Source organism: Haematobia irritans, chromosome 2 (genome assembly GCF_050003625.1).
Source record: "Haematobia irritans isolate KBUSLIRL chromosome 2, ASM5000362v1, whole genome shotgun sequence".
NCBI lineage: Eukaryota > Metazoa > Arthropoda > Insecta > Diptera > Muscidae > Haematobia > Haematobia irritans.
In genome coordinates, this window is record NC_134398.1 from 52,511,680 (window position 1) to 52,528,074 (window position 16,395).

The 16,395-nt window shown below is 32.0% G+C and overlaps 1 protein-coding gene across 1 annotated transcript in view; it reads right to left on the bottom strand.

The window, feature by feature from the left end:
- Positions 1-1,769: 1,769 nt before the first annotated feature.
- The window catches only part of CAH1 (carbonic anhydrase 1), a 64,148-nt gene continuing 49,522 nt past the window's right edge, over positions 1,770-16,395 (bottom strand). Inside the window, exons 2-3 of the mRNA XM_075294112.1 lie at positions 2,476-2,891; positions 1,770-2,413 (exon numbers count right to left, since the gene is read on the bottom strand). Coding sequence (XP_075150227.1) covers positions 2,051-2,413; positions 2,476-2,891 — 779 coding nt within the window. The 3' untranslated portion in view covers positions 1,770-2,050. The remainder of the gene's footprint in view (positions 2,414-2,475; positions 2,892-16,395) is intronic.

Here is a 16,395-nt window from a genome sequence, read left to right on the forward strand (position 1 = left end):
TTATTTATTTAGTAGGAATTCGCCACAATTGTTCGCCACTAATTGTTTACTGGGTTAAGTCTGTCGACTAATTAAAGGCCGGAACACAATTGCGACGTTTCGACGTACTGCGTAAAAATTAGAAATAGATGTAATTGAACGTACGACGTAAATACGCCAACACGTTATCGTCATCAATTGTGGGCGAGATCATAGGAACATGTGTGTTTTATTTTTGACAGCGTATTTTTGAATTTATTCTGTTTATTTGTTAAGAATATGTGATTCTTTTTGTTTTTTATTGTTTTATCATATATTTATTTCGTTGTTTCTATCATTAGAAACTATTATTATTTTAATTTTAACATCAATAAAATTATTAATTATTTAATAAAGAATTTTTTTATTGTAAACTCTTTTTTAGTTAAAATGTTCTCTTTTTTTAAAGCGAAAGTTCTCTTTTGAAAATGATCCATATGGAAACCCTATACATACTACTATATTAAATTTTTACTATGAAACTGTAAAATGCAAAGACTTAAAGTCAGAAAAGAACAGCGCTTGATATAAACGAAATGGACTGTGTTGTTGGTTCAAAAATAATTTTTTTTTATTGAAAAAATAATAAAAGAATTTTTTGGTGATAAAAAATTAAAAATTTTCGAAGAAATTCAAAAAAACTCTAACAGAAGAAAAACGTTTTCGGTACACGTTTTCCAAACGTTTTTGTTTTCTTTGCGTGTACTCCCTGCCAGCATTTCAAAGTTCCATTTCATCCTCATCGCTACCACAGACTCGTAAATGTCACCACAACCATCGCGAACTGTGATGGGGGAAGCATATCAAAAAGTACAAAATGTACATGAAAGTATTTTGCCATCACTACTGTTAGAAGAGCCATTTTATTTTTTGTGAAACGCCAAGCGCAACCAGCTTGTTATATTTTATTTAAATAAAAACGAAAATAAAGTTCTGAAAACATAGATATTACGCTTAAAATTGTGAAAGGTATATGGTGAACAATTTTCGACTTTCCAAATAGAATAAAGTGATCGTTTTTCAAATATTTTTCCAGGCACGCTGTCTCCATCGAAAATAAACAAACTGGCTGATAGACGTTGCAATATGTAACTTGCTACTTAAAACTCAACATCATTATTTTATTAATGCAAAAAATTATGTTAAATGTGATGAGATAAACCGAAAAATGTTATATTTATAAGAAATTATAAATGTTTAATCAAATCAATAAACATCTACACCATCGTGTTTTACTTGACCACAATGATTCTTCTACAATTACCTTAAAATTCACTTTTTCTGATAGTTTGCAGGGGTTCTTATTGGCGTCCTTCGAAATTGATCTAAGTAGGCACCTAATAATTGCACTGATGAGATACTTTTTCGTAGTAACTTGGCGTGGTACAACTTCTCAATAGTGACGGCGCTTTTCCGACGAGTTTTTGATGTCGTATATGATTGTTTTCGACGTAGTGGGGATTCTCAGAAGCGCCCCCAAATTCAAAAAATGTTGGCAGGGCTGTTTCAAATAATGCAGTACGATGTTTCAGCAGTGATATTTTCAAAAAAATTTTGCAACACTTGCTAATTGAGCAGTATTTATTTGCTATTTCAGCAGAGAAAAATATTTTCTGTTTTAACTAAAGGTTGTTTGTTGAAGCTACTACATTGCTTTTCATTTTTATGCAGAAAAAAGTGCTGTTTTAGCAAACATTTTTGCGTGTACTTACTGCGATTATTTCCAAGCTTTGAAATTCAAACAGGTGAAGTAAATTTTCCAAAAATATATTTATAATTTAAAACAATTGTCATTGGTAATCTTTAATTAAATTATTATATAACTGTAATAATCAGTGCATTTAAAACAATCAGTGCTTAATAGCAAAACAAAAGAAAAACAAACAAAAAAAACATGGAAACCAAAACATAAAAATCAAGTAGTGAATATTTTACAACATATATTCCTTGGAATACTTAGTTAACATCACCTAAACACTGGATAAAGCTTTAATACAATTTGTTCATGTGTCCATTTAGCATTTACTCATTCTTAGTGTTCGCCAATTTCGCGCAATTCACGGTTACCCAAGGGCAAAGGTGGACGGAAATTGTTGATAACCTTGCCGTTCAATTCATTGCAAGGACAGTCTTCTTTTACATCATAACAGTTCATGTCACGCATAGCTTCCAATTGATCGTGGGAAACCTCAATGGGTGTCTTGAATACAATCCAAATAACACATTCTGAACATGGGGGAGTGGTCAAGGAACCTTCATAAGTCCAATAGGTTGTGGTACTGGGTAAAAGTTTGGCAGGATCACAGCCATTGGGTAGAGTGATGCGATCGCCTTTATGCTTAATGAATTCCAAGAGGCTGGAAATTCTATCAAATTCAGGATGATGAAGACCAGGCTAAACGGTTGGAGAAAAATTGATTATCAAATAAATTCTTTTAAAAGAAACCGCCTTTTTACCTTCAAGAAAACGCCCAATACAGCCAAACCATCAGGCTTCGAAGCTGCTTCGTTGAAGCTCTCGTATTTAGTTGTGTTCCAATGAACTAAATGCAATTCACCAGCATAGGAAACACCATCGACAGTGTGTTCTGAACCTTTGCTATCATTACATCCCCAATGACAATGGAATTGTTCCAATTTATAGATATTGTCACCCAATGGACCACCAGTTAGTTCGGATTCGGTGCCATTAACATCTACGCGCCAACAATAGCCCGGATTAACCAAACTCTTGGTGTGCTCAGGAACATATTTCCACTTGAGAGGAGAGACTTTCAAGTCACTGCCTCGTTTGCAAGAGTTAGTATTAATGTCAACAGGTGATTGGCGAGAACCCTTGGCTTGTGGGAATTCTACGAACCACTTATCAGGTCCTGGAATAAACAAAAAGATAATATAAGGAGAGATGTTAGTTTTGTGAAAATATAAAATGTATACAATTTAATATGAAAAAAAAAATAATTAGAGTTAATTAGAAATTCTAAGACGATATAACCATTTCCGTCTGTAATAATGAATGAATAATGAAGCAATTTTGCACAAACTCGTCTTTTGTCTGCAGGCAGGTCAAGTTCCAAGATGGGTTATATCGGTCCAGGTTTTGATATAGTCCCCATATAAACCGAACTCCTGTTCTGGGGTCTTGGGCTTATAGAAACCGTAGTTTTTATCAAATTTGCATTAAATTGGAACGCTAGAGGTATTTTAGGACTACAATGAGGTATGCCGGTGGGTATCGGTCCATGTTTTGATATAGCCCCCATATAGACTGATCACCCGATTTGGGGTCTTGGGCGTATAGAAACCGTAGTTTTTATCCAATTTACCTGAAATTGAAAATCTAGACCTATTTTAAGACCGTAAAAAGGTGTACTGAAAATGGTGAGTATCGGTCCATGTTTTGATATAGTCCCCATATAGACTGATCTCACGATTTTATTTCTTCTACAATCCGTGGTTTTTATCCAATTTGCCGGAAATTGGAAATCTAGAGGTATTTTAGGACCATAACGAGGTATTGTGACAATGGTGAGTATCTGTCCATAGGTGTGCCGAATATATTGTGTATCGGTACAGTTTTTGATATAGTCCTCTTATAAACCGGCCCTCCGATTTGGGGTCTATGTCCTAGAACTACAATTAGATGTGCTGAATATTGTGTGTATCCGTCCATGTTTTTGGCATAGTCCCTATAAGACTGATCTCCCGATTTAACTCCTTTGGTTTCTAGAAACCGTAATTTTTATCCGATTTGCCTGAAATTGTAAATATACAGGTATTTTAGACCCACAAAAACGCGTATAGGATTTAGTTTTTATCTGTCCATTTGGTAAGGCTTCACTACTTGAGTGTACCTCGTATGAAAATTGAACTAAATTGTATTCCAAATTTCGAGATTCATTAAATTCATGCAAAATGTCTTACATTTTTGGATTTTAAACTACCATTTATCAATTTGGATTTTTAACTACCATGTATCCTTCTCGAAAGCAAAAATGAACTAAAAATACTAAAATAAATCTTAGACGCCAGATAATTCCCATTTTAACCACGTTGTAGTTCACCCAAAAAAAAAAATATTTTTTTTTTCTTCAATCACACCAAAGTCAATTAAAGTATTAATTGATCCAATTAAAAAATTATTTGATAGAACAAATTATTGTGATTGATCTTTGTTAAAAAAATTATTGAATTAATTAAATTTTTAATTGAATATTTTTTAAAACTAAATTTAAATTTTAATTGGAGAAATTTTCGTGATATATTTTTCTGTGTTCATTCTTACTATTTTTGAGAAGTGTACAAAAAAACTTCTACTGTTTCAGTTAGAATTGAACTTATTTGTATGTCATTGAAATTTTACTGTTCATAAAATTTTTGAGACATACTTGGAATAAAGAAAAAATCGTTGGTTAATTTTAGAAAATTTAGATTATTTTTAGAAAATTTTAACTAAACAGTATTACAAACGCTGACATCACGCCGATATCACAAAAATAAGTAAATATCTTTCGACAAATTCAAGAAAATTTATTTTACATAATTAATTTTTTTCACTTATTAAAGAAAATTTTATAGTTTGAAGGAAAAAATTGGAGTTCAAAATTGGAGAATGTCTTAAGTGACACATTTGTGTTACAAATTTAAAGAAATCTCTTTTGTGAGAAATACGATTTAGTACATCTTTATGTTTCATTTGTGTATAATTTTTCCCGTTTTTTAGTTAAATGAACTAATGTACGCAAAACTTTATTAGAGTAAAGGAAACTTTCTCCAAACATAATAATTCCATGAATTTAAATAAAGTTAAATTGGTTTTAGTGAAATAAGATGGTTTACTTTTTTTTGAGTGTATCCATACCTCAATTCTCCGATCTTTAAAATCTTTAAACCGGACATTGTTTTTTTTAAGTATACATTTTTATGCTTCTCGGTAGTAAACAAACTACACTCATAGAAAAAATCATGCGCGGCGTGCTCATTTCAAAACGTATGTGGTGTCAAACTGAGAACATGCGGTGTCAATCTGACAACGATAAAATGACACCATGCGTTGTCAAAATAACAACCAGCGTTCATGATCTGAAAACGTTATGGTTACGACCAGGAATCCGGAGCGGTCCATTTTTTCGCTCCGCTCCCGCTCCGGAGAAAAAAACCGCTCCGCTCCGAGAAAAAAAAATCGCTCCGCTCCGCTCCTCTTCGAGAAAATTATAGTACAAACATTGTATTATTTGTTCAATTGAGTTTTATTTTATTTAGAAAAATCGGGCGGTACATATATGGGAGCTATAGCTAAATCTGAACCGATTTCGATGATTTTTTGCACATATAGTTAGTGCTATAGAAGATTACATTTCGCCAACTTTGAGTAGGATCGGTTGATAAATAAGGGTTTATGACCTAATTTGGCAAAGTCGGGCGATACATATATATGGGACCTATATCTAAATCTGAACCGATTTCGATGAAATTTTCAGACTTAAAGGGTGATACAGAAGATTATTTTGTGTTAAATTTGACGACGATCGGTTAGTAATACAGAAGATTATTTTGTGTTAAATTTGACGACGATCGGTTAGTAAAAAAGTGCAACGTGACCCTATTTGTCGAAATCGGGCAATACATATATATGGGAGCTATATCTAAATTTGATCCGATTTCTTCCAAATTCAATAACGTTCGTCCTTGTGCCCAAAAAAACTCCCTGTACCAAATTTCATCAAAATCGGTTAATAATTGCGACCGAAATCATGTGAACAACAAATACATGGACAGACGGACGGATGGACGGACGGACACCAAGCGCTAGATCGACTCGGGAGGTGATTCTGAGTCGATCGGTATATATTTTATGGGGTCTAAAATCAATATTTCTTGTAGGCACATTTTTTGGCAGATCAAACTTATTATACCCTAACCACTATGTGGTTTAGGGTATAATGACTTTAAAACAATGTGTTGAAACATTTTATTAATTTTGAAGATTTTTTCAGAAATATTAAATCCATTTTGACTTCATTAAAACGAAATTTGCATTCATGTTAGGATATACATTTTTATGTCGAATCACTTAGCTATAAGGATAAACAGACTTCATTGAAAAGTTTAGAGACTTTTAGACAAGGAAAAACTTTTTTTCAGTGAAATACGTCTTCTATTCTAAGCAAAATTCGTATTTTAAGCAGGTGAAATATTTGGCCTCCCGACAATATTCTTTGCGGTGCACCATCTACTATTTAATATGTGATAGAAACCAAATTTATGAAAATGGACCAAAATGGACCAAATTCTGTTTGGTCTGACCATCGGATCAAATTTAAAAATTAGAAATCTTTTGGACCAATTTTGGTCCGATCGGACCAAAACGGCAACGCTGATTGGAATTGAAAGTCTATACACAGAGTAGAAGTAACTACTCTCCGAAAGTTTTTTTTTGTTTTGCAACAGACGTAGAGAAGAGGTTTTGTTATATTTGTAATGTGTGTGTGTGTATGTTTATGTTTGCAACAACCTCCATCGACATCAGTCCGTGGTATACCTACGAATATTCTTACTCAGATCTAGCGTTACCTAATTTCGCTTTTTTCCCCTTTATTGTATAATAAATGTATATGCGCACATTTTTCAACCAAAATTGAAACTATCCATAATTTTAATTAAATTTTCGAGAACTAATATCAGAAATAAGAGAATGCTAGGATATAGTAAAGGGTGATTCTTTTGAGGTTAGGATTTTCATGCATTAGTATTTGACAGATCACGTGGGATTTCAGACATGGTGTCAAAGAGAAAGATGCTCAGTATGCTTTGACATTTCATCATGAATAGACTTACTAACGAGCAACGCTTGCAAATCATTGAATTTTATTACCAAAATCAGTGGCAGAAAATCCGCTTTTTTATCGACAAATTTTGTTCAGCGATGAGGCTCATTTCTGGTTGAATGGCTACGTAAATAAGCAAAATTGCCGCATTTGGAGTGAAGAGCAACCAGAAGCCGTTCAAGAACTGCCCATGCATCCCGAAAAATGCACTGTTTGGTGTGGTTTGTACGCTGGTGGAATCATTGGACCGTATTTTTTCAAAGATGCTGTTGGACGCAACGTTACGGTGAATGGCGATCGCTATCGTTCGATGCTAACAAACTTTTTGTTGCCAAAAATGGAAGAACTGAACTTGGTTGACATGTGGTTTCAACAAGATGGCGCTACATGCCACACAGCTCGCGATTCTATGGCCATTTTGAGGGAAAACTTCGGAGAACAATTCATCTCAAGAAATGGACCGGTAAGTTGGCCACCAAGATCATGCGATTTGACGCCTTTAGACTATTTTTTGTGGGGCTACGTCAAGTCTAAAGTCTACAGAAATAAGCCACAACTATTCCAGCTTTGGAAGACAACATTTCCGAAGAAATTCGGGCTATTCCGGCCGAAATGCTCGAAAAAGTTGCCCAAAATTGGACTTTCCGAATGGACCACCTAAGACGCAGCCGCGGTCAACATTTAAATGAAATTATCTTCAAAAAGTAAATGTCATGGACCAATCTAACGTTTCAAATAAAGAACCGATGAGATTTTGCAAATTTTATGCGTTTTTTAAAAAAAAAAAAGTTATCAAGCTCTTAACAAATCACCCTTTACAATAGTAAAGCAAATATGAATGTCCTTACACTGAAAAAAAGCATGCCCGGTTCCAAAGATTTTGTCTTTACTTTAACAGTTTGGGTATTAATTCCGAGCCAAAGAAGCGGAGAATACAAGTAAGGATACTTTAAAGACGTAATTCTTTTCTCTTTTAAATTTGGTGGTTATGTACTTGCTTCTAGGTAGCAAATTTTAATTTTTCATTTTTTTAGATTTTTTTCGTCAGTTGTTATCAAAATCCTTTAAAAACGAGTTATTTTTTTTCCTTATTAAGACTCGACTTCCAGTAGAAATTATGCTATGTTTCAAGTAAAAAGCGTCTTTAAAATAAAGTGTTGAAAAACATGTCTTATTTTTTAACGATTTTTTGCTTTGTAGGCAAGATGCAAAAAGGAAACAAATTTAAAGACAATTTTATTAATTTTAAAGAATTTTTCTTAATTATTAAAGTCACGTTGACCTTACCTCAAAAATTTTAACTTTCATGTTATGATACACATTTTTAAGTAAAATCACTTAGTTATAAGGGCATTACAACTTCATTCAAAAGTTTATGCATCTTCCATGTTAAGCAAAATTTGCATTCTTATTCTAAGGACATGGAATCTTTGACTTCACGACAATATTTTTTTCAGTGTAGAAAACTAAAAAATTAAATATACATAAGATCGTTTAATTGCATTTATTTGACGTTCATTACAAACATCTTTGTAGTAATACGGGATGAAATTGATCGAAAGTACTGTTGTTATTTTTACAACACATACTAGAGATATATTTTGACATTTGCCGTTTTTGAAAACAATTACTAAAAAAACACGTTGTGTTTTTCCCAATGTACGTACGTACAAAAATACATATCGTACATTTTAAACGTTTGCTCACACTACGCTAAGTACTAGCTAAATTTGAAATTACCTACACAGTGTAATTTCAAAGTTACACATTTCATTCAAGTAATATTTTATTCGGAGCGGAGCGGTTTTTCATTTGGAAACCGCTCCGCTCCGGATTTTAGAAATGCCGCTCCCGCTCCGGCTAAAAAAGGGCTTGCTCCGCTCCGGATCCCTGGTTACGACTTTATAAACAAAATTAAAAAAAGATTTCCGCTAGCGTAACTCGAACCTGTGTTTTCTGCACCATACGCGTTAACAGTCGCCTTAGCACATTGTTACACGCTCAAAAAAAAAGTAAACTCTCTATTTCACTAAAGCCAATTTATCTGTATTTTAGTTCATGGAATTATTATGTTTGGAGAAAGTTTCATTTACTCTAACAATTTTTTGCGTACGTTAGTTAAATGAACTAAAAAAACGGGGAAAAAATAAGCAAAAAGATTTACTAAATTCGCGCTTCTTTAAATTTTGTAAATTTTACTAAAAATGCGTTCATCATGAACTTCGTATGTCACTAAAGACATTCTTGCATTTTTTAACTCCGAGTTTTTCCTTCAAACTACAAAATTTTCTTTGACAAGTGAAAAAAATTAATTATGCCTAATAAAAATATTCAAAATTTTCTAAAATTAACCAAACATGTTCTTCCTAGTGGGTTCACTGTTTTTTCAGTGCACCGAGGGAGTTGCCATAATAACATCTAATGATTATTTTAAGACTTTTCATGGCCAAAGAAAAACGAATGCCGTTCATGAAATCGTGAACGCCCGTGGACGAAATTGTGAACATTCCGTTTTGATTTTTTGGCAACTTTTCCGTTTCATTTTGTCACCGTCCGTTCACGACTATGGAACGTAATGTTTTCTATTAGTGTATTTCCCATAAAAGGTTGCGATAGCTTTTACACAGTTTTAGGTTTGCAAAGTTCCATAATGTCGACGACTTTAAACTAATGACTAATGAAATTTTCTAGATAGGTCATGCACACGCAGAGAAGAAACATGATTGTCACAATCATATTCGAAGAGCAAAATAATATGATAGCAGCTATTTTTGCGGCGACCATGTAACATTTTAACCTGCAACCATGTTGGCTCAGTGAACATGGTTCTAAAAAAAATATAATTGTCCTCATCTAAAATGTTATTATATTGATAAAAAGAATTTTGTTTGAATGAAAAGACAATGGTCACGATTTAAATTGTTACGGTATTCATTAAAAATGTTTTTCTTCTAGATAAAAGAACATGGTCACAACCTAAAATGTTTTGATCTTTATGAAAAAACTTTTTTCATCGTCGAAAAAAGGACGCCACTTGAGAAAAGAAAACACAAAATTAACTTTATTTGTTTGTTTTTAGTTATTTATAAATTAATTCATTGTTTATTTGTATTTATAATGCCGTTCAAGCAAACAACATATATTTTTACACACTCTATTTTATTTCAATTTCAACAGTAAGTAATTATTCCATATTTACATCGTGCCCATCAAATGTACAAACGCAGACATCATGTAACTGCAAATAAAAATAAATGATCCATATAGCAAAATGCAGAACAAAAAACAGGTACATTTTTTCAATTACACTTTCCTTTTTTGTGTTCACATAAAACCACGTGCCACTTCTGAATAAATAAATTAACACAAAACACAGTAAATCCGTATTATCCGTCCATTCCAAGAAACAATCAAAACACGACTGACGCACAAAATGAAAATCGTGTGTACCTGCTCAATGTTTTTATAAAATTCTTTTCGCTGCAAAAAAGTTAAAAAATTAAATGGTCACGAAAAAAATGTAAATGGTCTTTATGGTCATGTAATGGTTCTAGACATGTATATACTTAACCTATAAAAATACTTTTTTTCCCTGTAAAAAAGTAAACAAATTGAATGGTCAGGTACATGATTTTCCCGACCATTTAATGGTCTCAAATTCTATCATTTAAATGATAGAACATGTTTGCGGTATTTCAGAACCATTCAAAAGCTTATTGCCACCATAGATTTTTCTCCGCTCGAAAACTATTTTTACAAAGACAAAATACATGGTTTTCGCGGCAATTATATGCTCTATATGTCCATGTCCAAACATGTTTTCCTGTGCGTGCAAATGCTGTTTGCAGTACAAAAATTAGTCCTATTATTGCACTAATTTAATTCAGATGCTTCTGCATCGATCATACATTTATATACCATACTCGTACTACTAGCCTATTCTAGCCTTTGTTTGAAATAGAAAAAATCTCTTTTGATGAGTTTTATGTTTGAAAATGATAACAGAAACAGAAAATTGTCATGTACTCGAATATGTATTTTCGTGTTGGTTTTTCTGTGTTAATACGATAACAATCAAGGCTATTAGCTACATATTCAGTTCAATGAGAGAAATTTTAAATCATAAAAAAAAAAAATCTTGACATTGCTTACTCAAAACTTATCTTTATAAATTGGTTTAATCCATTTGTTTGTTGCCTTTTAAGATTGAGCGATGCAGGCTACATCATAAAAATGTAGTTGAGTGTCAATAAATCACTTCGTTTTGTATTCGGATCACTTGTGTTCTATTACATGAACTACCATAATAAAGGTTAATTTAATGGTTTATAATTATATGTTATAAAATTTTACGACATTAATAGTATTGTAGAGACCTCATGGAGGATTGTCGAGGAAATGCATGCAAAAAAATAGTTTTCGTATGTATTATGTTTTTACACCTTCACCGAGGAAGGAGCCTATATTTAATGTTTTTTTTTTAATTAATTCCTTAAAGTTTCTTTAATGTTAATAAAAATTTTTTGTTTAAAGGCCGGTATGCACCTTTAGCGAAAAATTTCATTCCCATAAGAAATGCATTGCTATTTATGCTAACGAAATTTTCGGTAGCGTTCAATTTCGTAAGCTGGTACGCACCTCTAAGGAAAATAACAGGGTTGTCAAAAGCATATTTTGGCAGCAAACATTTAATTTATTACAATCATTGTGTGCGTAAATGTTTTAAAAGGTCTGTAAATAATAAACAATTTATTTGAGGAATATTTGGAACATATATTAACAATTTTTAAAAGAGATTAGCTGGTTTAAAATTTATGTACACAGCCCTGTTTTTTTTTTTGTTGTAGACTTAAATAAATTTTTGCTACCGAAAATTTCGCTAGAGGTGCATACCGGCCTTAACAAAATAAACAATTTTTAAACTAAGTTAGAATTTAATTCTTTGGATAAAGAGAATTTATTTTGAGTATGTCGCATCCGTTCATGAAGATTGTTTTTTTATGTTTAGAAAGAAATTTTCACTTGGAACTGTTGGTCATAATTTGGATTTTTAAATCAGTTTTTGAATAACTTTGTTAATAACATAGTGATGTAATATTCAACTTATTCCTCCCTGTTCTGATTTACGAATTCGCAAAACGAAAAATTTTTCTGAATCTTTATTTTCCGAACCGCTACAATATATAATACGAAATTTTCAAAAACTGTTGCTATCGATAAGGAATTTGTAAAAATGTCATGCCTAGATTAGGTTAGGTATAGTGGCTCACTTAGACAATTCAGTCCATTGTGATACCACAGGGGTGAACTTCTCTCTTATCTCTGAGTGCTGCCCGATTCCATGTTAAGTTCAATGACAAGGGACCTCCTTTTTATAGCCGAGTTCGAACGGCGTTCCACATTGCAGTGAAACCTCTTACAGAAGCTTTGAAACCCTCAGAAATGTCACCAGCATTACTGAGGTGGTATAATCCACCGCTGAAAAACTTTTTAATGTTTGGTCGAAACTGGGTTCGAACCCACGACCCTGTCTATGCAAGGCGGGCATGCCACGGTAGCTCGATGTCATGCCTAAAGACGTATCGGTTGACGAGTTATTGCAAAATCAAAATTTGGGGTTTTGCGAATTCGTAAACCAGAACTGGGGGGTTTGACTCAAAAAAAAAAAAAAAAAAAACAAATCATTTATCGCAATCAAAAGTACTTGATGAGAGTAAAACAGTAATTTTTAGACTTTGATAGAATGGGTGACGTTCGTTTTTTATGAGCCTTTAGAGTTTTTTTCTCCAAATGCGATTTTGAGCACTTTTTTCTTCTATTTTTCTTCTTCTTCTTTTCTTCTATTTTTCGCATAGCCATAGCTCGAAAAATTATGTGAATTTGTTTTTTCTGTCTTCAGCAAAGTTGTAGCTCTTGACCCTGTCAAAAAAAAAAATGATGCATATATTAAGTCGGAACAATTTTGTCTTCATGCTCAAAACCCAAAAAATTACGAAAAAATACCACTTTTTCACGATTTTCTCCGTTTTTCGACAAGAGCTTTTGATCTATTGAAAATTTTTGTTTGGAAGTTTTGTGTTGTGTTGTGTCCTATAACCTAAATTTTGAGACAAATTTCTTTAAAATAGAGAAATTTAAATTTAAAAAATGTTCATAATCTTCAGTTTAAAGATTTTTTTCATTAAATTTAGGACGCTCATTTTGAAATTTGCGTGTGTATTTGAAGTAAAGTAAAGTTTCCTTATAGTACACCCAAAGAAAAAATATATTAACACGTAAAATAAAATTATACATGTTAATAATAAGAAAATGACATGTTTGCGACAACCATTCTACATATTTCCCGTCAATAAAATAAAACAATATTTTGCTTTTGAAACATGTTTGAGATAGTCATATTTCTTCCTGGGAGTAGATTTAAAAACACACATAAGTAGTTGGACTCGAAGATGAAAGGAATTGCTGCGCTTTAAAGAAAGTGGTGAAAATCTAATGAGCAATTCGTAAATACCGAAAATGACTATATGGACTTAGATCAAGGAAGTATTTATTAACTTTAATTTATTTAATTAACTTCAAGAAAAGTATTAGTTCAAAAACAAAATTAATTGATACAAGAATTAGTTAACTGAAATTGATTCAATTGTGAATATGATAGCATCAATCTACGACGTCAATTAAACAATTAATTGAACAACCTTAATTTATTAATTGAATCAATTTGATTGATTCAATTAATTTATGTGATTGATTTTTTTTTATTAAAAATGTAAATACAATCCAAATATTTTTCAATTTTTAAATTTAACTAAAATTTCAATTGAAAAAATATTAAATACATTTTTTTCCTGTGTACAAGCATTTTATCCTACGAACATTTGTTGTGAAGCTACTTTTGAGCTGTGCTTGCAACCTTTTTGCTTTGATCGTATCAGATCAATAGTTAAGACAAATCGTTGTCGTATTACGCAAAAGTGATAGGAATTTGAAATTAATATACTTCCACACATTTTTCATCCTGCAACTTTAACTTGACAATTAAAAATATGCTTCATACGTGACTTGTATAAAATATAATAGGACTTATTTATTATTATCATAATAAATTAATACGCAAAATCTATCTTGGGTTAATTTCAAGAAGAACAGTGTTTACACACCAACAAAAAATATTATAATTTTGAGTTGCTCTTTATTAAATTGTTTTCACCTTGTAGAGGAGTCAACTTTTATCACAAAAAATCTATACTTGTCTTCAAAACAAAGTTCCTTACAGCGAAAAGCAACTGGTAAACGATGGTTGTTTGGTTTCAGGTGGAAGAATTATTTTGTTTTATATTGTGTAGAATAGGACATATTTATAATTATCATAATAAATTAATATACAAAATCTATTTTCGCTTATTTCCAAGATCAATGTCTACAAACAAAATAACTAAAAAAGTATTTCTTCAGAAACAAACGAACATCGTTTGGCATTTCTCTCGTGGCTAAAGCTTATTTGGCAGAAAGATATATTATTTTTGTGATAAACGTTCATGTCTTTTACAGGATGTAATAACAACTAGTTAAATTGTTTTTTTTTTTCATTTTCTGTCTAATTGCATCTTCCCTAATATTATCTATACTCCTCAGTAATTTATCCAAAATCTAGAAACAAATGTTCAGTTTTTTATAAATTTCACAATTTTGCCCGAACGCAGAATCCAAACGTTGACCGTTCTGTACACCAAAACACTACTCATTTGGCCATGAAGCTCTTATTGTCATCGCCATTAACGCACAAGCAACGCAGCCAATTCAACAACTCTATTTATACACAGAAAAAAAATCATGAAAATGTTTCCAATTAAAGTCTTAATTAAATTTTAAATATTAAAATATTCAATTAAACATTTAACTGATTCATTTTTTTTAATTGTATTTTTTTTAATTGGATCAATAAATTTTTTAATTGACTTTCAATTAAGTTTTTAATCGATACAATAATTTGTGAGATTGAAGACATTTCAATTAAAAATTAATTGTATGTAGGCCAGTGTGAAAAGCAAAACCAAACGCATTTAAAGAATCTTCGTTTGCAGTAAACAAATGAAATTCATTTGGAAATGATCTGATGATCTATTTCTTGCAAACGTTGTACCAAGGATAACAATGGGTAGAACCAAAACGTAATTATTGTTATTTTACAAGCACTTAAAAAAAGGAAGGAAAATTGAGGTTATTTTTAGAAAATGTTAACTAAACTATATTACAAACGCCGATATCAATAAAATAAGTAAATATTTCTCGATAAATTCAAAAAAAAATTCATTAGACACAATTATTTTTATGCCCTCCACCATAGGATGGGGGTATATTAACTTTGTCATTCCGTTTGTAACACATCGAAATATTGCTCTAAGACCCTATAAAGTATATATATTCTGGGTCGTGGTGAAATTCTGAGTCGATCTAGGCATGTCCGTCCGTCCGTCTGTTGAAATCACGCTAACTTCCGAACGAAACAAGCTATCGAAACTTGGCACAAGAAGTTGTTGTTGATGTAGGTCGGATGTTATTCAAAATGGGCCATATCGGACCACTTTTACGTATAGCCCCCATATAAACCGATGCTCAGATTTGGCTTGCGGAGCCTCTTAGAGGAGCAAAATTCATCCAATCCGGTTGAAATTTGGTACATGGTGTTAGTATATGGTCTCTCACAACCATGCAAAAATTGGTCCAAATCGATCCGGCTGAAATTTGATACATGGTGTAGGTATATGGTCTCTAACAACTATGCAAAAATTGGTCTACATCGGTCCATAATTATATATAGCCCCCGATTTGGCTTGCGGAGCCTCTAAGAGAAGCAAATTTCATCCGATCCGGCTGAAATTTGGTACATGGTGCTAGTATATGGTCTCTAATAACCATGCAAAAATTGGTTCACATCGGTCCATAATTATATATAGCCCCCATATAAACCGATCCCTAGATTTGAGCTCCGGAGCCCCTTGGAAGAGCAAAATTCACCCGATACGGTTGAAATTTGGTACGTGGTGTTAGAAAATGGTCTCCAACAACCATGCAAAAATTGGTCCATATCGGTCTATAGTTATGTATAGCCGATCCCCAAAAATAATCTACCAGAATTTTATTACTATAGAAAATTTTGTCAAAATTTTATTTCCATAAAAAATTTTGTCAAGATTTTATTTCTATAGAAAATTTTGTCAAAATTTTATTGCTATAGAAAATTTTGTCAAGATTTTATTTCTATAGAAAATTTTGTAAAATTTTATTTGTATAGAAAATTTTGTCAAAATTTTATTTCTATAGAAAATTTTGTTAAAATTTTATTTCTATAGAAATTTTTTTTTAAATTTTAGATTTGGCTTGTGGAGCCAATTCATCCAATCCGGTTGCAATTTGGTACATGGTGTTAGTTATGGTCTCTCACAACCATGCAAAAATTGGTCCAAATCGATCCGGCTGAAATTTGGTACATAGTGTAAGTAGTCTCTAACAACTATGCAAAAATTGGTCTACATCGATCCATAATTAT